At 45.8% G+C, this 24,056-nt stretch overlaps 1 protein-coding gene across 2 annotated transcripts in view; it reads left to right on the top strand.

The window, feature by feature from the left end:
* Nucleotides 1-21,873, top strand: part of ZNF652 (zinc finger protein 652) — a 61,491-nt gene extending 39,618 nt beyond the window's left edge. For both annotated transcript variants that reach the window (XM_045070360.1, XM_004764783.3), the window contains exons 2-6: nt 2,115-3,301; nt 6,013-6,160; nt 6,508-6,623; nt 7,068-7,212; nt 15,658-21,873. In XM_045070360.1, coding sequence (XP_044926295.1) covers nt 2,384-3,301; nt 6,013-6,160; nt 6,508-6,623; nt 7,068-7,212; nt 15,658-16,169 — 1,839 coding nt within the window. In that variant the 5' untranslated portion in view covers nt 2,115-2,383 and the 3' untranslated portion in view covers nt 16,170-21,873. The remainder of the gene's footprint in view (nt 1-2,114; nt 3,302-6,012; nt 6,161-6,507; nt 6,624-7,067; nt 7,213-15,657) is intronic.
* Nucleotides 21,874-24,056: the final 2,183 nt, after the last annotated feature.

Raw genomic sequence — 24,056 nt, 5'->3', positions numbered from 1 at the left:
TTTAATTTTTTTTAAATTTTATTTGTCAGAGAGCGAGGATGCAGGCAGGGGGGGCAGCAGGCAGAGGGAGAAGCAGACTCCCCGTGGAGTTGATCCCACAACCCTGAGATCATGACCTGAACCTAAGGCAGACGTTTAATCCACTGAGGCACCCAGGCACCCCTATTATATATTTTTTTAATTTTTAATTTATTTTTTATAAGGAAAAGGTAGAAGTAGGGAGAAGGGTGGCAGGGGGAGAGAGAGAGAGAGAGAGAGAATCCCAAGCAGGCTCCACAACAGCACGGAGCCTGATACTTGGTCTCTGGACCCTGAGATGATGGCCCGACCCAAAACCAAGAGCTGGACACTGAGCTACCCAGGTGCCCCAAATCATTTTTTCAAAAGGGCAAATCCATAAGGATGAAGAAAACAGAAGATAGTAATGAGGAATGACAAAGTATTTGGGGACCACATGTTAGAGTTGTCATAATGTAAGAATAAGTATTGACTTACCGAGAAGCTATGGTAGAACTATCGCAGGAGGATAGAGGGAAGACTGGGGGCAGTCAGGTGAGAAAAACTGGTGGGAGACAAGCAGTAACATCTTAAAATGAAAAACCTCAAGAAATAGAAACATAACCATGTTTAGGAATATGGAAGGAGGGGGCACCTGGGTGGCTCAGTCAGCTAAGCCTCTGCCTTCAGCTCAGGTCATGATCCCAAAGTCCTGGGATCGAGTCCCACATTGGGAAATCCCTGCTCAGCAGGGGGTCTGCTTCTCCCTCTGCCTCTCCCCACTGTTTGTGCACTTTATCTCACATTCTCTCTCTCTGTCAAATAAATAAAAATCTTAAAAAAAAAAAAAGTGGGAGGAAATACTGGGGAAGAAGACTAAAGTAGTTGAACATTTTCATCTCTGGGCCACGGGATGAGATAGGATGGAATCGGCAGAGGGCTACTCTTCTTGCTACAAACCTCGCGGGGTACATGACTTGGACAACGATGTGCGCTTTGCTGCTTTTTTTTTTTTTTTCTTAGTGATTACTTTGGTAAAAAATAAATAAATAAAACATGAGTTTAAGAACCTGTTAAATAGGTCTAAGGAGAGGCCCCTTTGCCTGCTGGTACATGGGGCAGGCCCTCAGTGAGTGCTGGTTGCCTTCCTTCTGTCGGCTGGATGGGGGAGGTGCTCGCAGCACTAGTCATGACTCAGGGATGAGGTCTTTGGCCAAACAGCAATGTGAGCCGCGGCACAAAGCAAGTTAGGCACCCTTCTCTCTCTCTCTCTCTCTCTCTCTCTCTCTCTCTTTTATTTAATGGATGGTTTCATTTTTCTTGGAACCGTATCAACCTGATGGTTACTGTTTCTTAGAATTTATTAGACTTCTGTGCAACAGACACATGAAGAATTCCCCGGCTAGTGAGTGGATTTTAAGCCATGGGACAAACTTAAAAATATTTAGCAGCTTTGAAATTACTCTGATGAACCTGAACCCAGTAATATCTATAATAATACCTCTCCCGAGATTATACATTACTTCAGGCCACGGACAGTCTCTGTCTCTTCTGTAGTTACGTCAACTAGCTATTGTGTCTCCCTGGTCCACAGTGCCTAGCTCACAGCCAGCTTGGTTCTTTGAGCCCTAACTGGTGGACAGTGGTGACTGGTGTTGAAAACAAAGCCAGCCAGCGGAAAGCTCTTGCGTGTATCACCTAGGACACCTGTTTAGATGACAAGACTATAAACTTCCTGTGGACAGAGACCACATATTCTGCCATATCAGCTCATCCTGTAGCCTCTAGCATAATGAATGCCAGGGGACAGTACCTGTCCGTTTTGTCATCAGATTCGTACCGAACACCCATGAAGTGCTTGGCTCTAAGGGTGGCTCAGTGTGTGGGACAGACAGACTCCTGCTATCTTGTAGTCTACATTCTGACAAAATGGTGTTGAATATAGTAAACCAGCAGCCCGGTAAAACAGTGGTCCACGCTGAACCCTTTAAGCAAGGATCAGGAATTGCCTCTGCAAAGAGTCGCGCCCTTTTCAGCCATATCGTATGATGTACGTGCATGCTGTGGGAAGGAAATCGTGGTATCTGACCTTTTTTCCTCTTTGCTTTGCTTTGTAGATAAGATGGTCCAAGTCATCTGCAGCTCTCCTCAAAAGAAAAGTCACTAGTGCTCTGCTCTTGCCGTCATACCAAACCTTCTGACTTACGCTTTAGTGCTGCCACACTGGAAGAATTGCATACAGCCTCCAGGAACACCTTTTTTTTTTTTTTTTTTTCCATTTGAGTGATTCTTTGTGGATGGAAAAAGATTGGAATCTTAATAATTACCCTGTTTTGAAGCGATTTCTCTACAGTCTGAACTGCGTCCTCCCTCGGGCCCCTGACCCATGAGCCACACAGCCAGCTCTCGGCAGGGGCCGGGGGACAGCTGCACCGTGCCTGCAGCAGGAATGGCACAGGAAGACAGCCGTCGTGCTCCAGTGCCGCCTACCTTTTATCATGGTGCCAACCAAGAACTTGACCTGTCCACCAAAGTGTACAAAAGGGAGTCAGGAAGTCCTTACTCGGTGTTAGTGGACACCAAGATGAGCACGCCCCATCTCCACGAAGCGGAGGAACAGCCGTATTTCAGGGAGCCAAGGGCAGTGTCTGACGTGCGCGCTGTCAAAGAAGACCGGGAGAATTCCGATGACACGGAAGAGGAGGAGGAGGAGGAGGAGGAGGAGGAGGAGGTCTCTTACAAAAGGGAGCAGATCATAGTGGAGGTAAACCTTAATAATCAAACATTAAATGTATCTAAAGGGGAAAAGGGTGTCTCTTCTCAGTCCAAAGAGACTCCTGTTCTTAAGACAAGCAGTGAGGAGGAGGAGGAGGAGAGTGAGGAAGAGGCCACCGATGACAGCAACGACTACGGGGAGAACGGAAGGCAGAAGAAGAAGGAGAAGACGGCGGAGAAGGCCAGCGTCACCCAAAGGAGAACCAGGAGGGCCGGCTCCGTGGCTGCGGCGACCGCATCCCCAACTCCCAGGACTACGAGAGGGAGGAGGAAGAGCGCAGAGCCGCCCAAGCGTAAGAAACGGGCCACCAAGGAGCCCAGAGCGCCCGTCCAGAAAGCTAAGTGCGAAGAGAAAGAGACTCTGACCTGTGAGAAGTGCCCCAGGGTGTTTAATACGCGCTGGTACCTGGAGAAGCACATGAACGTTACTCACAGGCGCATGCAGATTTGTGATAAGTGTGGCAAGAAGTTTGTCCTGGAAAGTGAGCTGTCCCTTCACCAGCAAACAGACTGTGAAAAAAATATTCAGGTAGGTCTCACCACCGAGAGGGCAAACTTCCCAGGATAGCACCTGGCTGTGCAGACGCATCAGGCGTCAGCCCAAGAGAATAAGTACCGTAGAGGCTGAAGGGACAGTGGTCACCGATTTATCTTGTTTCAGAGCTCCTGCTTTGGGTCTTTTGAAAACCCAGGCTTAACGTTTTCTTTCAAAAGCATTGCATTTACCTGACGCTGGACTAGTGGGAACGCAGGTACATTGGAAGGGGGAGTCTGTCGTAGGTGATTGATGGCCCGGGAGATAAAGTCAACACCGGCTTTGCACTGAGATTCACGGTCGTGAGACGTGTAATATAGAGTTCATTCTGGCATCTTCTGTGCCGAGGTGGGAGATACTGAGTGAAGGTCAGGAATAGAGAGAGGTCCCCTTCTAGGTCTGAAAGGACGCCAGATTCTAGTGCAGCGGCTGGGGACCAAAACCGTAATGACTCAGACCAGTGAAAACGGAAGATCTCCGGGAGTGAGTTGCTCTTACCAGTGGAGAGATGACAACATTAAATTTATCAAGAGGCTGAGCCCATGGGAGTATGCAGACTTTAAACCGAGGCTGAGCTGGTTGGAAATGTTGCCCACCTGGCACTAGGGTTACGTAATGCTTCTGTGCAGTATTATTAAGGTAACAGAATGTGGTTTTCAAACCAGGCTGATGTCTCAAAAGGACTATATTGCGGTAGGGTAAGAGGTGCGTTAATTATATGATGTCGAGTGAATTATATTACGTTGAGCTGCGTTGGTTTATACCTGTGAATGCATGTTAATGAATATTTATAAAAGGTAAGTCTGTTACTGTCTCCATAAGATGTGTAAAATACACATGTGTTGTGCCATATTTAAGCCAAACTTCCTTTGAAAAATGCAGTTGTTTTGTTTGGGTTTGTTTCTTGGAGTGCGCCTGACCTGGAGTGCTCTCCTTCCTTCTGACTTTACCTCTCGCTTTTCATCAACAGCTGAGATCGTTGCTTTACTTTAAAGAGATTTCTTCAGTATAAATTATGTTTGCTAAAAATTCACCGCTTTTTGATTCATCAGTTGTGACTTGGTCTCTTACATGCTGGGTAATTAAAAAAAAAAAAAAAAAAAAAAAAAAAAAAAGGCTGAGTCGAAGCGCCCAGACCCTCCAGAAACTCCAGCTCCCTTCCTTGGTTAGGACTTGGTTGTGACAGTTCAGGCCGAGGGGAGTGTGGTGCAGTGCTGCACCCTAGGGGTGAGATTGGGGCCCTGATGATGAGAGGGATAGCTCCATGTCCATATTGTGGGGTTTTGGGGTTTTTCTGTTTTTTAAAATACTTAATTTATTTATTTGACATAGAGAGACACAGCGAGAGAGGGAACACAAGCAGGGGGAGTGGGAGAGAGAGAAGCAGGCTTCCCGCTGGCCAAGGAGCTGGACACAGGGCCCGATCCCTGGACCCTGGGATCATGACCTGAGTCGAAGGCAGCTGCTTAACGGCTGAGCCACCCAGGCGCCTTGGTTTTTGTTTTTGTTTTTTTAAACTTAAATTTGCTTTATTAAGTTACAGAAAGAAAACATTTAATACATCCTCATTCTGTGACTTTCATCACTGTTGCTCACCATAAGGCACTTTAGCTCACATTCAGGTTTTGTGGATTCTGCTGAAAGAGCTCCCTTTACATTCCTGAAGAATACTGCTTTGTTCATACATATATGGCTCCTTATGATCCTGGTGATCCAGTAACAAGGAAAAACTGAAACCCTGCCTGCTGGTAGGGGTAGGTCTGTCCTCTCAAGCAGGCCCAACCAGAGGCTGATTTTTTTTTTTTCACTCTTCTCAGAGTCCTTGTTTCCTGAAGTGACTGATGTTCAGAGATTGTTATTTCCCGTGAATAACTTGTTCCCCTAAATATGTCCAAGGCGGTGGTTACCCAGAACTTTCTAGTATCATTTTGCTTTAACCAGAAGCACTTTATTTTGATACACTTTATGCCTGATATCCCAGACTATTACTGATTCATAATACAAGGAACTCTAGGCACTGTTGCGTGTGTTTCCTGTAGATGCGTGGACAGAAGATCTGGGGCTGGCTACCGGGGAAGGGGAGGAGGACACTGACGGCTGAGAAGTTACAGGAAATTCTGCCAGAGGGATGTGTTCCATAGAGTAAATTAGATATGGGAAAATATAATAAAATCTCAATAATGCATGTTAAGGAAGGCTTCAAATGCATTCTTTAAGGTACAGAAACATTGTTCTACTTCCACAGATCTATAACCATTAATATGTGTTTTATCTCGCTTTTATTTGTGCTTGTTTAAAATTAGTTTGTATTCCCTGATAAACACCTGTTAACTGCATAGCGACCTGTGTAGGAGGCAGCTGCTCTGCGTAATCCATTTATTTTTCAAAACTTAGTTCTTCACGGGTACACTATTAATTTGATGAAAGCAATCAAGTCTTTTACATTAGCAGAACTTGCCATTTCTTTTTTGTCTTACTTTTGGCCATTGTTTTCGTACTCCCAGAGCGTCTCTAAAAGATGCGTCTTGGAAAATAGAACGTACAGATGTTGGTGTTGGCATCCGGGCTCCTGGGAGGACTGGCATCTGTTTGGATTCGGGCCTCGTGCCGCGAATCGCAAGCACACCCATTTCGTCAGCCAGTAGGCAGCAATGGCTTTCTGCAAGCCCCTGTAAATAAAGATTATTTCTCTTTATCCTGCTCAGTGTGTTTCCTGTAACAAATCATTCAAGAAACTCTGGTCCCTTCATGAGCACATCAAGATCGTCCATGGATATGCAGAAAAGAAGTTTTCCTGTGAAATTTGTGAGAAGAAATTCTATACCATGGCTCATGTGCGGAAACACATGGTTGGTAAGTTTCTTCTGCTGCTTTTCTCTCACGCCTATAATTTGTCCTTGTTCTTTGGTGTGTTTTATGCTTCAGATGGGGCAGGATCTGAGGAAGGGCCTTCTTTAACCCGTTCCAACTTGTCAAAACTAACTGCGGCTTGTCCTCCGTCCACACCACCGACTGGCCCGGGACAGGTTCCTTTCCAACCTTGTTATTTCTGTTTCTCTTCAGAACGTTGCTATTAAGGCCTCACAGGTTAAAGTGTAGAAAGTCCAGATGGCATGAGTCCCCTGCAGTGGGACATGAGTCTTTCCCAGCTTGGGCTTTTCGGGGGCCTTATTCTGAGTACGGTGCATTCTGTGTTGCAGCACACACAAAAGACATGCCATTTACATGCGAAACCTGTGGAAAATCGTTCAAACGCAGCATGTCTCTCAAGGTGCACTCCTTGCAGCATTCTGGAGAGAAGCCCTTCAGATGCGAGGTAAGGAGCACTGCTCCCCCAGGCCTGGGGCAAGCTCATGTATTCGTGGCTTGCAGTGCAGGAGAGGCGTGCGTAGGACAGGCGTGAGGCCCTCCAGACACGTGTTCCGGGCGCCCTATGTTCCCTCACTGCCGGGTAGAGGAGGGTCATCGTTACCACGCCGTCAACCCTCTCAGACGAACTCAAGCCCAGGAGAGACACACGAGGAGTTACTCTCCTTCCCTCGGGAATCAGAAGAAGTTGGGTGTGACTACAGTGCTAATTATTGGGGGAAATTCCCCTTTTACGAATAACCGAGCGGCAGAAAGAGAGCAGAGCCAGAGCAGCCACAGCAGGTTCTGTTTGAAGGAAGAAAGAGAAGCCTGATCTCGGAGGCTTTGTAGGGGGGGCTCCAGGGAAGCTGCTGCGCTTGGCCCTCAGGAGTCCCCGCTGTGTCCCATGCAGAACTGTGACGAGAGGTTCCAGTACAAGTACCAGCTGCGCTCCCACATGAGCATCCACATCGGCCACAAGCAGTTCATGTGCCAGTGGTGCGGCAAGGACTTCAACATGAAGCAGTACTTCGACGAGCACATGAAGACACACACTGGTAAGAATCCGGGGGCGGCGCCACCGGGTCTCTAGCGCTTGTCCACCATCGCCTGTGAGTCTGTTTGCGTGAAAACGGAAAGCACAAACATGCGTTCTAAGGGCAAATTCGACTTGAAGTAAATCTGGTGTATAAAAATCCAGACTGATTAGCCTGAAAAATTGGGCTTTCATCCCTCTGTTCATTAAAAAAAAAAAAAAAGAAAGAAAGGATTATTTGTGAGTGCCTTTTAACTGGGGGGGGGGGGTCCCTTCAAGACGCTGGATCCTTTTCTTAGGGCCCAGGATCTCCTAAAATTGTGTGCCCCTTGTCTTGTGTATGTGCACTGTGCACGATGCATGTGGTATTTTTTAAAGGAAAGGCTTCTGGACCTCTCAGAGCTGAAGGACACTGACGGCTTTAAACAGAATACCCTCTCAGTATGCTTAAAGTTTGATCGGATTGGATTTCCCCCACATTACCACTTTTCCAGAACAACTCCCGTCAGATGAAGTTAAATCACATTTTAACCATTTTGTTCATTTCTGGGGGGTTCTGCTTCCTAGCGTGGATGGGGCTCTTGTAAGCATTTGGCTGCCCAGCTTGCAGGGACCCGGCTGAAGTAGTAGCATCCCCTCCCAATCCTGGTGCCCACCCCGCCCCACCCCTCCACCAGGCAAACACTGCATCATTCCATCTCAGCCTTGACTTGGTGTTCTGAGCTTAGCTGTCTTGGTACAAATGGAACAATACGACCCATTTTCAGGTTTCTGAGTAAAATCTAATCACAGGATTCTACATTGTGTCAGTCCGCGGAGTGGCAGAGCGAGAAAGAACCACGAAGTGAGCGTGCTTAGTCCTTGCTCGTCTTTGCTCAGCCAGAGGTGAGAAGACTCCGCCTTGGCTGGGTCGCTCTGGTTCCCATTTTTCTGTTGAAGTCCAGAGAAAAGTGCCTGCCTGGTGGGCTTCTTTCCCATTCAGAGCAGAGCACCCTCCGACTTTAAGGATTCCCGTAGATGAAGAGTCATGAGAGGAGCTCAGTGAAATCAGCTACACTCTAAAGGGTAATGAGAACTCGGGAGCCTAAGTGGATGGACAGCCCGATATAGCAGAGTAATTAACAAATTCTCCTCTTAAAACTTGGTGGCTCTTGGACAGGCTCTTAGTTCCGAGTCGCTTTTAGGATTCGATTTTTTGTTGTAAAGCAGGAAACTGTGCAACTAGGTGAAAAATAAGCTTTTCTGAAGGCAAGTTGTGTCACTTTCACACATGATGCTTGGGACGCAGTGGGCGCCCCCTGATGTTGGCCACATCGGGAAATTGGAAGGAGCCCTGACACCCCCGTCCCGCCCTCCTCTTCTCTGCGCCTCTCCTGGACGGCTTCCTCCCGGTTCTCTCTTCTCTCCTTCTGCCTTTCTTTCTCTTCCTTCCTTCCCCTTCGTCCTTCTCTCTGTAGACCCTGAAATGGCCATAATGTGAAACCAGAGTATCTTGTGACTGACGTGTTTGTTGAATAAAATTTTATGTTAAATATTCTTTGACCAGAGGCAAGCTCAGTACTTCCTATTTCTTCCAAAGAAATATAGCCTCCTAACACCCTTCTCATTAAGAGAGTAGTACGTACTTACTAAAAAATATATTAGAGGGGTGCCTGGGTGGCTCAGTGGGTTAAAGCCTCTGCCTTCGGCTCAGGTCATGATCCCAGGGTCCTGGGATCGAGCCCCGCATCGGGCTCTCCGCTCCGTGGGAAGCCTGCTTCTCTTCCTCTCTATCTCTCTGCCTACTTGTGATCTCTGTCTGTCAAATAAATAAAATCTTTAAAAATATATATATTATTAGAAAATGCGAAAGTTAATAACAAAAATTATCATCACTGAAAGATCATTACTGTTAACAGCATACATTTTAAGAAAACTCTATAGTTTCTTAACACATATAAATAGATACTGTACATAAATGTTTATTAATGTATATAGACATAAAACAAAAATTGGGTCTTTATTGTAACTGGCTTTTCCTTTTGACTGTATTTTGTCATTAAGGGCAATATCATTTTAATGGTTGTATAATATTCCTTATGGTAAATTTGCTGTAATAATAGCCATTGTTTATTATGCACATATATGCCAGGCCCTACCTTAAGTGCTTTACATATGTTGCCTCCTACAGTCAATGTCACCTTTACAATAGTCCTGTACAGTAAAGGACATTGTTTCCACTTTATAAATCCAGTTCTCTACTGGACATTCAGATGATTCTTTTTTGCAGTTTTTCTTCTGTTACAAATAATACTGGATAAATAGCTTTGTGGTTAACACATCCATGATGATTCATTTAGGATGAATTCCTGGAAATGGGATTATTAGGGCAAGGAGAGGTGCACATTTTTACGACTTGGTATATATTGCAAAATAGGCATCCACATATACTCTTACTAGGTGTGCACGAAAGCACCCTTCTCCCCAACCCTTTCCAATGCTAAATAATACCCTTGCTGGCTTGCTAGGTAGGAAATGGTTTCTTACTGTGTTCGTTGGCATTTAATTCATTGCTAAGTGAGATCAGACGTTCTCTCCTGCGCTTACTGAGTGTCCGTGTATTTTCCTTCTGGAATCACCTGTGCCTTTTTTGTGTTCACCTTGCCATTATAGTGTTTGGCTTTTTGTTTTGTTTTGTTTAGTTTCTACTACCTCCTTACATATAGTTACATATGCTGGACCTTGTTCCACACCGATATTAAGGTACTTTCCCCTGGTTGGTCATCTGCCTTTTCATATTGCTCATGATACATTGGGAAAGTGGCTGGCCAGTGGGGTTGGGCACACCTGCTCTCCCATTCACTGCGGCCTCTTTGGGTCTCTGGTCCCTTGGTGTTACAGAAGGATGACGGGAGTACTTGGGAAGATACAAAGAGAAGGGTTAGCCCTGAAGAAGAAAAGAGATAGCTCTTTTGAGGCTGGAAGTAATCACCTTTAGGTATTTTTGTTGGTGATGAAGGCCATTGCAGGAACTGCCCTGGACTGGGCTGTTTCTTTGCAGTCAAGGAAGGGAGTCTAGGGAGGCTTCCCAGCACTCAGCCAGGGTTTGCCAGGACGTTGTGGATGTGGGGTGATTTCTGCATAGAGTAATTGCTGATTTTCCTCGTACCAGGTACAGCGCTAAGTGCCTGGATGAATTCAGACCTGGTTTTCGCCCTTGAGGAGCTTCTGCTCCAGAGACAGGGACAGAGGTGGTAATAATCCTAGTCATGATCACAGAAACGCTACAATGCATCGAGTGTCTGCTGTGTGCCAGACACTGCGCTGAGCGCTTTCCTTGTATTTTCAACTTATCGCAGTTGCCTACTGCTGTGAGCTTTGTTTATCAGACGAGGAAACTAAGGCTCAGAGATTAAATAACTTGTCCAAGGCAGCCTGACTCCAGAACCACATATTTTAATGATTCTGAACATAATTTAACGTAGCAAGTCATAAAATGGAGGGATAGGCAGGACATCGGGAGAGCAGAACGCACCATTCTAGAGTCTGGGTCTCAGCTTCCAGGACGAGGCAGTGCACTCAAACGATCAGGCTCAGAGGGATCGATCTGTGTTAAATCGTCTCAATGACATATAGATGGAATTGCTGATTGATTAATTTACAGTGGAAAGGCTGAGTGGCAGATGGTTCAGAACTCTTATTTCTTTGGTCATCATGTTCTTTGCCTGAATAAAAATCTATGTTAGAAGCTAAATTATCATCAGAAGTTTGGAAGGGCCAGGTCGTTACAGCAGAGGAAAGTACTTGAGTGATCTTAGTGGTGAGTACCATCCGTCCTCAAATCCAAGAAGCCATCCCTTGTGAGACAAACCTAATTTGTACACTGCCGAGGAAATGCCAACAAACACAGCATGCCATCAAGTGTGAGGCCGATGTCCGTGTCAGAGATGTCCGTATGCCCGGGAACGTATGTCTCAGAATCAACAAATACTGATTTGTAAACATTAAGTAAGAACTTACTAAATTTGGCTCTTGTAGTGAACAGGACTAAAATGTCCCCAGGTTCACAGGGCTCACAGTCAGGCTGGGTAGACACGCAAGCTTCCCTGAAGAGCCCGGAGCAAGTACATGAAACTAAATGAAGTTGGCTAGACTTTGGTGGATGGGGGTGGCTGGGCAGGAAGTCCGATGAGACCTGATACTGGAGAGCGGTAAGCAGGTGCCAGGTCACCAAAACAACCCATAAGCCACGTAAAAACGTCTGGACTTTATTCTAAGGATAGTGGGAGGTTCTTGAATGGTTTTGAGCAGGTTATAACCCGATTCTGAACGTTCACTCTGGCTGCAGGGTAGAGGGTAGGCCGGGAGGTGGGGAGCAAGAAAAGAGACGGCAACAGCAGTCAGGTGGGCGTGGCGGTAATCTGGGGAATGGGGGTGATGGCGTGGACTGAGGTGACGGCAGCAGGTACAGTGAAAGCGACACACACCATGGGGTCAGGTGAGTGTGGGGACTGATTAGATAAAGGTGGTGTGAAAGGGAAGAATCAAGGGATAGTCCCAGATTTGGGTCTCGAATGCCATTTGTCAAGACAGAGAACGGTAGAAGGAGGAGCCGGTTTGCCAAGTAGGATAATGAATTTAATGTTGCACTTGCTAGTTTTGAGACCTCTATGGGACATTCATGTGGAAATACCCAGTAGGCAGTTTGCAAAATGGGTTTAAAGCTAAAGGCTTTAGAGAGATTTCGGCTGCATATATACATACACAGATTTCTGATCGCGGCTCAAGGATATTCCTACTGAGTAGACTGGAAGCCAGATCGCTTGTTCCTTTGAACAGTGCAAAAGACAGCTAGGTAGCCGGACAGATTCTTGTTCTTTCGTGTCTTCCTGTAGCATCTCTGCCTTCATGTGTAACGTTCATTCTTCAGACGCATTACACTCCTGCTTCTTACAGTCAGCTTGGTTTTATATGTGGCAACTAGGTCATGTCCTTAGGTGTATTGATGGTGATCGAGGTCCTTTTCTAGTTACCCCGATGGACTTAGTTTTAGTGTATCCTCCAGCCACCCCGTTCCAAGCTCTTAAAATGGGATGTCATGCAGGTGATGGATTGCAAATGTTACGTTTTTATTTTTCCTTGTTTCACCCTCATTGTAAGCTTACCTGGAGGTCTCAAGGAGACCTTAACATCACTCATTAGTACAATCAGGGGATGGGGCCGAATGAGTAGTGAGAGTTAGAGGTAAGTGGGATTGTAGGCTTACGTCTGGAACAACAAATGTGGGAAATTTGGTAGGACATCAGGAAATGAATAAAAGATGACTAAGCAATAGAAAAAAATCCATTTTTAATTTGAACCCATGGGTTGTGGTAGGTGGGTTCTAATAGTTTTTGGCCTTTCTGTGGCAAATCATTATTAGCCTAGAAGACTACAAACGGGGCGATGGTTAGAGAGATCCTGAATTTGATCCAGGGTGGGACACGCAACAGAGAGTTAATGTCCATATATTTCAGCAAGCTTAGTGAATCCTGTTTGTGGATGCAGGGCCTGGTGTGCTGAGAGGTGGTTAGTGAGTTGGGTGAGAGTGTTTGCTCCAATTAGGCTAATTCAGAGAGTGAGTCCTTTGACTCGGTTTCCATATAGTTGTTGGGAGTAAAGAGTACTAACCCTGGAGAGCCCGGGGTGGGGGAGGAGAGTTGAGAGCTTGTCAAACAGGTATGCTTTTAAAACATTGTATTATCCAAGTAAAGTGTGTTTATTTGAGAGAAACAGAAAGTGCACATAAGCCTAAAAAAGGTTTTAAAACATCAGTCATCATCCCATTACCAAGAGAGAATCACTGACATTTGTTCTTTCCATGTTTTTTCTATACCTATTTTTAACTTAAAGTGGATAATACCATGTGTGCATTTTCATAACTTGCCCATTTTATTTAATAGACTATAAGCTTAATAGATTATGGATTTTCATGTTAGTAGTTAGATTTCTGTACCTTCGTAATACTGTTTTCAATGGCGCTTTCCATCAGATAGATATACCATATTGACTTAATTAATTCTGTTTAACCAGAGATATGAAGTTTTGGGGTTTTTTTTAAAGATTTTATTTATTTGACAGAAGACAGAGATCACTAATGAGCAGAGAGGCAGGCAGAGGGAGAGGAGGAAGCAGGCCTCCTGCTGAGCAGAGAGCCCAATGTGGGGCTCAATCCCAGGACCCTGGGACCATGACCTGAGCTGAAGACAGAAGCTTTTTTTTTTTTTTTTTTTTTTTAAAGATTTTATTTATTTATTTGACAGACAGAAATCACCAATAGGCAGAGAGGCAAGCAAAGAGAGAGGGGGAAGTAGGCTCCCCGCTGAGCAGAGAGCCCAATGCGGGGCTCGATCCCAGGACCCTGAGATCATGACCTGAGCTGAAGGCAGAGGCTTTAACCCACTGAGCCATCCAGGCACCCTGAGATTTCAAAGTTTTTAGGTAATTAGAGGAAACAGATTAAAAAGGTGGAAAACCTGATGGGCTCTGAAGTTATCTAGGAAGTTGTGTATGAATCACAGTGAAGAGCCTAGCAGTGGTAGTGATTGAATAAAGAAAAGCTGAAAGAGAACAGAAATATGTCAGGAACCAGTATTGGTGATTACAGACGAGACTGATCCCTCCTGACTGCCCAGTCCAGTCTCTTGAGGAAGTGAGGAAAATTCTGGCTTTCAGAGAAGGAGGGCAGCGGGAGCTGTCCGTTTCCAAAGGCAGAGAGAACAGAGACCACGACATGGGTGAAGAGGTGTTCTCTGCTCGTGTACAGCGTGTATGAAGGGGTCCCTGGGTGGAGAACAGTAGGGATCTCATTTTCCCTCATGCATGTGGGGCGCCCAAAGCATCAAGTTGTGAAGTGCCGTGTTTGATGTTCCAGAAGCACACTCCAGATAGAACGAGACGGCAGCTTGAAATCCTAGCTCTCCTCCAGCTGTAGAACTCAGGCACGTTCCTCAGTTTCCTATCAGTAAATAGAAGTGGGAACAACGGCCTCATACGGGCTGTCACTGTGAGAATCACCAGAATTCACAGCTGGAAAGTGGGCAGAAGGGTACCAGGCACACAGGAAGCCTCCCCATATGGCAGCTGTTACTGTACGGAGTAGAGCGAGGGTACCGTTGGAAGGATGGGGAGCCTCTGCCGGGGCGAGAACAGCCTCTTGTAGCAGGAGCTACGGTAAAGGCACAAGCGCCGTGCACTGAGAATTGACAAAGGAATTAATCAGTACAGGCGTGTGGTCCCTGACACACATGTACACAGGTGCTAACTGCAGCATTCCGTATTAAGTTCATTTTCAAAAACCATCTCATGGGGCACCTGGGTGGCTCAATGGGTTAAAGCCTCTGCCTTCAGCTCAGGTCATGATCTCAGGGTCCTGGGATCGAGCCCTGCATCGGGCTCTCTGCTTGGCGGGGAGCCTGCTTCCTCCTGTCTGCCTGCTTCTCTGCCTACTTATGATCTCTGTCTATCAAATAAATAAAGAAATCTTTAAAATAAGAAAAAAAAAAAGCTTGGTTAATAAAAAAAAATTAAAAAACAAAAAAAAATCTCTTTTCCCGCTGTGGCCCGGGTAGAGAAGCAGGCCGGCCGTGGAACCATGTCACGGTCCAAAGAAAAGTTAGGAGCCCCAAAAATGAAGCCCTTATATCCTCCCTCAGTGCCTTTAGAATTCTGGAATTCCGTTTCCTTTGTGGCTCCTTGGTCCCCTGCTTCTCAGCCAGGGCCAGCAGCCCCCGTCCCCGCCCTCCCCACACCCGTGGACATTTAGGCGTGGTGTGGGGACAGGTTGCATTGCCAGAATCTTTTGGGGGCAGTGAGTAGGCTGGCACCTGGAATGCCGGGTGCTCTTCAGATGGGCCAGCTAGTCCCACAGAATGAAGGACTTGTTTGCAGAAATGCCCACAGGCTCTCTCACGAGGAGCTACCACGGTGTGGGAGGCCTGGTGGCAGGTGAGGCGTCCAGCACATCCAAGTCCAACACCAGAAAGTATGCCACACGCTAAGGCTTATGTGCAAGTTGACCAGAAGAGACTTGCTTGCCCCACAGGACATTTCTAGCAGTCCTTCTTTTATTTGGAATTCAGAAGCGACTAACAGATGGACTTTGCCTAAGTTTCAGAGGTAGAGACAGGCCCCCGGTTTTAGCTGCCTTGAAGGCAGGAAGGTGATTGGAAGGGTTCTTCGTGTAGGATGTGAAGGATCACTACCTAGATGCCTCTTTGTTTTTTGATGTTGTTGTTGTTGTTAAACTGTGCTCCCATAGTAGGCTGTATGTGAGTTTTACTCCTATCTGCTCTTACCTGTTAATTCCCAACTTCAGGAAACACTTTGGGGACTATAACATGGTGTAAGGGAGAGGAGTGCTAATCTCCCCATTAAGGATGAGGAATAGAAGGAGCGCTTAATTACCCTGCACTATGTTAATCTTTTTGTGTGTCTGTGTTCATCTCAGGAGAGAAACCCTTTATCTGTGAAATCTGTGGCAAAAGCTTCACCAGCCGCCCCAACATGAAGAGGCACCGCCGAACTCACACAGGCGAGAAGCCCTATCCGTGCGACGTGTGTGGCCAGCGGTTCCGCTTCTCCAACATGCTCAAGGCCCACAAGGAGAAGTGCTTTCGGGTGACCAGCCCCGTGAACGTGCCGCCTGCTGTCCAGATCCCACTTACGACGTCCCCGGTGACCCCAGTTCCGTCTGTGGTGAACACCCCCGCCACCCCCACCCCTCCGATCAGTATGACTCCCGTGAGCACTCTCCCCCCGCGGCCCATCCCCCACCCCTTCTCGCACCTCCACATCCACCCCCACCCCCACCACCCACACCACCTCCCCATCCCTCCGGTCCCCCACCTCCCCCCGCCTCCAGCTCTCTTTAAGAGCGAGCCCTTAAATCACAGAGGCCAGGGTGAGGACAACTTCCTGCGGCACCTGGCCGAGAAGAACAGCTCAGCGCAGCATCACTAACGCCCTTCTCCCCGCGTGCGTTGTCCGCGAGCCGGGCGCCCGCGTGCGGGTGCGGAGATGGGGCTGGCGGGCTCTTCCCGAGCTGTCAGACCCCCCGGGCCTCCGCCGAGAGCCGCTCACGGTCCGGGCGAGCCGACGCGCCAAGGGGGTGAACGCCAAGACTACCTGGAGCTCGCGGAGGGAACGGTCATCCAAACCAGGGGAACCACCGAACTAAAGGCCACTTTGCTGGCATTTTCTGGTGACTTTTATAAATTTCAAATACTCAGACTTGTGGAATTTTATAATTTCCTATCAGCTGATGAGGTATGCCTGCTTTTATATCCCGGACTTCTCCTCAAAGAGGGGACAGGCCTGGTTTCCTTTGTACTAATCGGGAAGGCTGTGAGATTAACCCAGAGCATTAATTGTATCACTGTGTATCCGAACAAATTCTTTTCAGCTTTTGGTGCTGGCTTCCCCACGGAGCCGGCCGTCTTTCCCAGTCTATCCAGCATTAGAGAGAAAGACGGGAAGTTTCTTCTTTGTGTAGCTCTCCTAACGCACTCTTTATTTTACTACAGAAATTATTTTAGAGTTTTTGTATAGACTTCTTTAGTGGTCTGTTTCTAAAATGAAATGTATTTCAATAAGCGGTGTAATTTTTTCAGTGTAGCTGGGCCTATGTTGTAAAATAGAAAAAAAATTTTTATAATCAGCAAAATGTGATTCTTAAAGATGCATATAACTTCTATAGTTCAAAGTTATTCTTACATCCGTACAACTCAAAGGTGCTTCAGAGACTAGCTGTATCCGAGAGGGTCTCCAGACACCAGGTTTCTGCCCGAGGACATTCTGCTTTCAGATCTCCACCCCACACTCAAGTGTCAGTGCGTTAGGCTCGCTGACATGCCCCTTCCCGGCCTCCGCGTTTCACTCGGTGGGGTCACCACGTGAAAGGGAACGATTTGCAGGGAGTCGCCTCTTTCCCCGGGGAAGTCACCCAAAGCTTTTGCGGGTTTTAAAAACCCAAGTCAAGCTGTTCCCCATCAGGAGGAGGAGGCAGTGGGGGTTGTGTGTCCTGAGTCCTGTCTGTTTCTCACTGTCCCCGGGCCTTGCCCGTGTTCTACCTGTGGCGAGGACGAATGGAAGTCTCACGATACACTGCTCGTTTTGAGGTTGCTGTGTTTTTCTAGAATTGTTGTGGCCAGATAAAAATAGTACACTAAAATCACAAACGTGATGTTGCTGACAGGAGCTGAGAAGTTGGGATGAGAACAAACTGACTATGACTTTTCAAATATGTCTCTTCACCGGCTGTATCCACAACTTCGAGCTGTTCTCTCACAGTTTAAATTGTAGCAAGGGAAAGAAAACTCCTGCATTTTGCTGCCCTGTTCTCTGCAGATAGTTATGTGACAGCAGTGTCCACAGGTGGTGAGGGCAGCGTCTCTAATGCCTCTAAGACAGGTTTACTTTTCCAGGTTTGGGAAGCTCCGTGAGAGCATGATTGATCAGGAGCTTGTATAGGAAGGGCTGAAGAGAAGGGCTAACCTATTGCTCGTCTTTAACTGATCCGATTTCTCTAGACTCAGTCAGTATAGCTGAAAATTGTGTTTTTTGGTTTTGGGTTTGTTTTTCTAATCTCAGAGAACTGAGTTCCAAAGCTGGGTCTGCTTTTCTTTCTCTCTCTCTCTCTCTCTCCCCCTCTCTCCCTCCCTCCCTCTGTGTTTTTAATCTGGACATTTCTTCATTTTTCTTTCCTCAGGTGCTTAGATCATTGCCTAAATCAGAACCCTGGCTTTTATTTATTTTTAATATTAAATGTGCGGATATGCCTCAAGCACTTTTCTGGCTGACTAGCTCTGTGGTAGGAAAAAATGGAACTCTCAAGTGAGGTCAAGACCCTATTTTGTAAATACCACATTCTCTACTAGGTTTTTGGTTTTAGATTTCCTCACTTTTTCCTTCTGATTATTGCCTTTCGTTCTATGATGAGCATAGGAAAATTTTGGAATGAGGCAGAAAAGTATCCAAAGACCTACTTTTCTTCCTGTTTGTGGATGTAATTTCTAAAGAATGTTATTTTGAAACTTTGTATACAGTTTTTGGACACCCAGGTACCCAAACCAGTAAGGAAAGTTAATTTCTTGTTTGTGACTGTTATAAAGTGGTTGCCTCCCTTTCCTCCACACTCTCCTTCCCACTCCATTGACAGGTTTGTGGATGGACCTACACTTTCATGTAGACATGTCATTACTTAATGGCCAAACCTATGATATTAAGATGGTTTTTAAAAAGCTGTTAATTGGTTACAGTACCTTATTTTGTTCTACATACATTTACCATTTGGGGCAACAATTCTGAATTCTAGACTTGAGACCATTGAATCAACTATTTTATGAAGTGTACTATCATTATACACTGGAAAATTCAGGTAGTCCTATTTGATTTTTTCATCCAAGTGAATATAGCCATAAGAAAATGCCTACTACATAGGAAAACCAGTATTAAGCAAATAATCACCACCACCCTTAACAGAAGCAAAAAAAAAGTCAAAAAAAATTTTTTTAATCAGCATCATCACATAATACAATTCACAGTGAAATGTATTGTGGAACAATGTGGAAGCTTCTATTTTTTTTTTTTTTTAAACCCTAGATAGGTATACCTTCCCTGACCTGGGGTTTGTGGTCTTCAGGAACACTGCTCAGAACACAATGACTCCTCATCAGTGTCATATATCACATATAAATAATGAAATGCATTAAGAATATTTGCAACATTCATGTTTCTGAACCCAAGAACTGCAGGATTAAGCCTTAAACATATATGTGCATCAGGTTGAACGTGCTTAAGACTCACACTCAGGGTTGGAAATCTGGTTGGGGTCCTTCACTAAGATGAGAGTTGCATTCTGGTGTGTTCCCTCCGACAGTGAGCACAGCTCCCTGTGACTTGAGAACTTCATGCCTGCTTGCTATCTGTTCATGACAAAAAGAACCATGGAGGGGTTTGAGTTCCCAGCCCTTCTCTGACCTTTGTCTTTTAAGACAAACCAAGGCCACACTTCAGCGTTATATAGATATCCAATTGAGGCTCTTTTCTCATTTTTTGATTTTACTGTCTTCAAAGGCTTCTATTGCTGGTAGGGTTAAGGCTTACTGGAGGAAAATTCCCCAAGGACTTTCTTGAGTTGACATTACTTTTTTTTTTCCTTTTCCTTGTTCTAGTCTTTTCTCATAGATTTAGCATTCAGATATAAACTCTTCCTTAGCCTTAACGAAAGACTGCATGCTGCTTTCTCAAATCGAGTCAGGTAGGCTCATCCTGAGTTAGACTTTTTTTAAATTTAAATGAAAAAAATAAGACGAGCAGTTTAAAGGCACGTGGCTTCATTTCCCTGTATATTTGTGATTTGATTCTTTCTTTTTAGCAAGCAGGGAGGCTCCACATAAGACTTTATGGGAGTTCCGAGAAATCTTTGCAAATCAGTTATTTTACTTCCCCAGTCTACCGTTTACGTGAATTGGTCTAAATTAATGACTGAGCATGCCATGACCGTGGTTGTACGATCTTTTTAAAAACTACCTTTGTTGGAAGTACCTTTTCATTTGTGGTTAGAAGGCTCCCTGTAATTTGATTGTCCCTAGGAAACTAACTGAAGGCAAAAAGCCCACTGAAGAGATGCTTGTCGACTTTGAATTTTCTCGTTCTTGAAATTGTTTTCAGTTCTTCTGTTTGTCGAATGGATATGTGTGTTTCTCTTTTACATCACTGGAGGTTTTACATTTTGAGAAGCTCAGGCAGACATAGAAATCCGTTGCCGATGGTTATTTATTTTCCCCATCTTGCAGATTTCAGTCAGTGAAGCAGAGTGGTAGGTGGGATGTTATCATAAAAGAGAAGAGGAAGAAGAAAGGAGAAAACAAAAGTTAGGGAAACCCTTCCGTTTCAGCTACTGTATAGAAGGAACAACTTGTATGAGCCACATGGTGAACATTTCCGTGCTGTTCTAGACGGTACGGGAAGTGGCTCCTGAAAAGGGGGATAAGTTTCACTTAAGAATTTTAGCAACTATTCTACCGTGACAAAAACCCGCTCTCTTGGAATCCTTCAGACGATAAAATTGAGCAAATAGATACTGGGTTCTAATTTCTTTTTGCCTAAACCAAGATAGGAAATTTCCCAAAAGACCATTTCTTTTCAGGAATGAAAGGTCATTAAGCCACTGGAGAGAGTGGCATTTTTATGCAATAAGAACAACCGAACTCCCCTGCTCCTGTCACCTGTAGCACGTGTACTCAATGACAATGGCCTTCCAGCCCTGGACACTACCTCGATAAAGCAAACCAGAGATCCTCCCCACACTTTCTATGGAAGCCATAAAAGTTGCCATCAATATGTCCACTTTCATAGTTCTCTACTTTTATACTCTCTAGACTTTTTATAGACTCTATGATCAGATCTTTTTGTCTTAGAGGATAGGTTTTGCAAGATTCAAAGGAAAAGCAAACTCCCTGGTTGTCCCAACTCTGAAGCCTTAGCTTCAGTAAATTTGTCTAAAGAACCAGATAATGTGCCATTTATCCAATTCTTGATTTGAAGTCACAGCTGTTTCACAGAGTGGCATATCCAGAAAACAGACTTCTCTTTCTTATTCCCTAAGCAGAAACTATATTTGTTGTAAGAAACTACTTATAAAGTGGATTTCTACTACCTTGTTACTCTATGTATTCCTCGATAATATATGTATTGTCACAACGTTCCTGGAGTTGTGTTTATTTCCTTGTGACAGATAATGAGTCCACACTTCCCCCCACCCCACTGACCACCCCCTCCCCGACCCCCCTGTTAGCTCACTGCAGCTCAGTCTTTCACTCTGTTCTTGAGTGCCTTCAAAAAGCCAGCATCCCAGAACATTCTTTCCCTGGTCTGAATCCTACCTCTGATTATTTCATTCTCCTGAGTATTGGAAATCTCCCTTATTATTCCCATTGGTTTGGCTCTGCAAAGTAGCTAGACCCTTGGATGGGCATTCTGGACCTATTCCCATTCTGTTTTCCCATGTCACTTTAAAATGACATTTTATGCTTTTGCTCTGATCTTATTTCTGGACCTACTCCATCGCTAATGATGAAAGATTTTATCCTTACAACTCATTCTCTTTCCTTTCATCAGAAACGAGATGCTCCTTTAAAAATGAAAGGTCACTGAGCACCTCTTTTGAACAGCTTCTTCTCATGGTGGGTCTCCCTGAACGCCTCCCCTTTCTGATGAAGGGACCCCAAATGCTGCTGTTGCCCTGCGCTGCTCCTGCATGCCCTCTCTCTTCCAGAAACATTCCGGAAGATTATACCCATAATTCTAGTGGAGTCAGATGAATCTAAAATTGCTCTCTGGGTTAATCAGAAGTCCTTTACTGGTTGTCGACCTGCCTCTCTCATCCGCCTGTCCCTCAGAAACTTCCAGTTACCTTCTTTTCAACTTGTTCTCATCTCATTAATTTTTAAAAGTGTGATTGATACATAATATATGAAGGATGTAATAAAAAGGGGGTTGCAGTGCGTGTTCTCCGTGTGATAGGATCACCTTCTCGATAAACCGCTGTAGCACTCGGCTCATCTTTCACAGTCAGAACTGACGTGTGTGGTGTTGTGTGGGTTCCTTGGTCCTGTTTGGTTCTCCTCCAACACTAAAAACAAATAGAACTCTTTAAAATGAGGAACTTGGGTTGCATTTTCTTTTCTTCACGTGAACGAAAGCTATGGAGTATTTGGGTCTTAGTCAATAATTGTTCCTTTCTCACCCAAAATGCCATGTCCCTTTCTTCTTAACGTTAATAATACTAATACTCAGGTTTTCAAGACTAATAACCACACAAAGTGGGAGTCCATGAAGGCAGCTGTTAATAAATTCCTAACCCTTTTTGCCTGGCGACAGTACATTAATCGGTGAGATAGTGCAAAATTGTGAGAATTGGGTTATGCTTGATGATGAATAAATTCAAGACATCCGAAGGCCTCCTTGCCCATTTGAAACTGAAAGGCCAGTCTACAGAATACAAAAAAAAAAAAAAAAAAAAAAAGCAGACTACAGAAATAAGTAACAAGAGTTACGTGGCTTAAATCCTTTCCACTTTCCTTTGCCTTGATGGTCCCTGTTATTGACCTAGAAGTTTGCCTCTTTTCTTGGAACTGGCTCCCTAAAGTAACTACTTTGAAACATGTGTCAACTTCTCCCTGAAGTCACAGGCAGTTCAGCAGGTTGGGGAGAGGCATGGTAGCCTCACACTCGGGGGAGCCACATCCCTGAGCCAGACTGTTGGCTTGTTCCATATCTTCTAAGATCAGGTGTGCTTGGTGCAAGTATCACAGGACCCCGAGAAGCGTCCCCTCCACTTTCTAGTTCCATGTTCCTTTCACACTATTCAAGCTCCTCCGGTGAGATATCAGGGATGTTACAGACTACTTAACAATTTTGGGGACACGTAGGAATTGGGAACGGGGTAAGAAGGGGCGAGAGCCGCATTTTGCTTCACTTCAGAAGGAAGTTTATTCCTCGCATTTGCTAGTTTGGGTCAGCCGGAGAGCCTCTCTCTGACTCGGATGTGCCAAAGAGCCCAGTTGTTTCTGAATCTCCTGCCCGCCCTGAGCGAACCCGGCATCTTCCCTGCCTGTCTTTCACAGGGGAGCAGGGACCATGTGACCAGAAGGGCAGAAATGTCATGTCACATCACATCCTGCAGAGGACTCAAGGCTGCACTTAACTGTGTTTGAAAGTTGGGAAATATTTTACTCTCTTGGAATCTCTTAACACTCCCTTTCTGTGCGTGATGACCCAACTTGTTAGTTTTTTTCTAAAGGGAAAAAGAAAGCGACTGTGGCACGATTTAGGTGTTTACTCCTAAAGATGTATCCCAAAGGACAGACCTGCAGCCTCTGAAAATCGGCTGACTGCCTCTCCATCTTCCATCGGTCTCAGTCCGCATTTTTTTCCGCGTCTGGGTCCGGGCAGGGTGATTCTCTTCCATCCGCAGTACTGGCTCTGTCCACAAGAGAGCAACAAAGTCCTTTAGCTTCTTTATTCTCAACCGTAGGAAGAGCCCGCTTTTAAGTCGAATATCCTCTCGGGGCTCTGGGCTCTGAGCTTCGTTTTTAAGACATTTTCCCTTATTGCTAAATCCAGTAGTTGCTCAGCCTTCAGTATGCAAATAAACACAGGCGAGTGGGTCACAGGTCCTTGTGACATCTTAAACAACAGTGCTGCATTAAACAACAGTGCCCCGAGACGGAAAGCTTAGGACCCTCTTTTGGGGGCTCGGTTGCACAGAAGGACGGCAGCCCTGCTTGCTTCTTTCTCACACACCCCACCAGCAGCGCGGGATGACCACATCTCAGAGAGGGAGAGGCAGCGGGGCCGACTCCAGAGTAGGAAAGAGGAAATGCGTCTCCCCTCCGCTTCAGGGCAGGTCTGGTAGGCGGGGGAGCAAGTCCTCGGGGTGGGGGGGAGGGTTCCGACCCTGCATCCTGACACATGGGAGGTCCCCAGCTCCAGCTGCTTCTCCAGGCTGGAATTCAGTGTGTGGTTCCCTCTCTGTCCAGGACTTTGTCCTGCAGCTCCTGACCCTCACGGGCACTCTGACCACGAGGTTTGCTGTACTCCTGGCAACATCTTCCTCACAGTGAGCCTGCTGGTCCTAACTGAGGGCAGACCCCCGATCGTCACTGTTTACCCTGTAGAGGCCGAGGGCATCGGCACCCCGAATGGGCTTCTTTACCGGATCCCTGCCCGGCTCCTTGCCCACCACCCCCAGCCCCAGCCAAGTCCGACCCACTCCCACACGTGACAAAGAGCAAAACCGAAGCTGTGATTGGTTGAGGGAACAGGCGGCCAGGTGTGTAACTT

Source organism: Mustela putorius, unplaced genomic scaffold, assembly GCF_011764305.1.
Source record: "Mustela putorius furo isolate JIRA1106 unplaced genomic scaffold, ASM1176430v1.1 tig00003962_pilon_pilon_pilon, whole genome shotgun sequence".
In the NCBI taxonomy this organism is placed as follows: Eukaryota; Metazoa; Chordata; class Mammalia; order Carnivora; family Mustelidae; genus Mustela; species Mustela putorius.
Note: the sequence above shows the minus strand (reverse complement) of the source record. Positions and strands in the feature narration are given on the sequence as shown.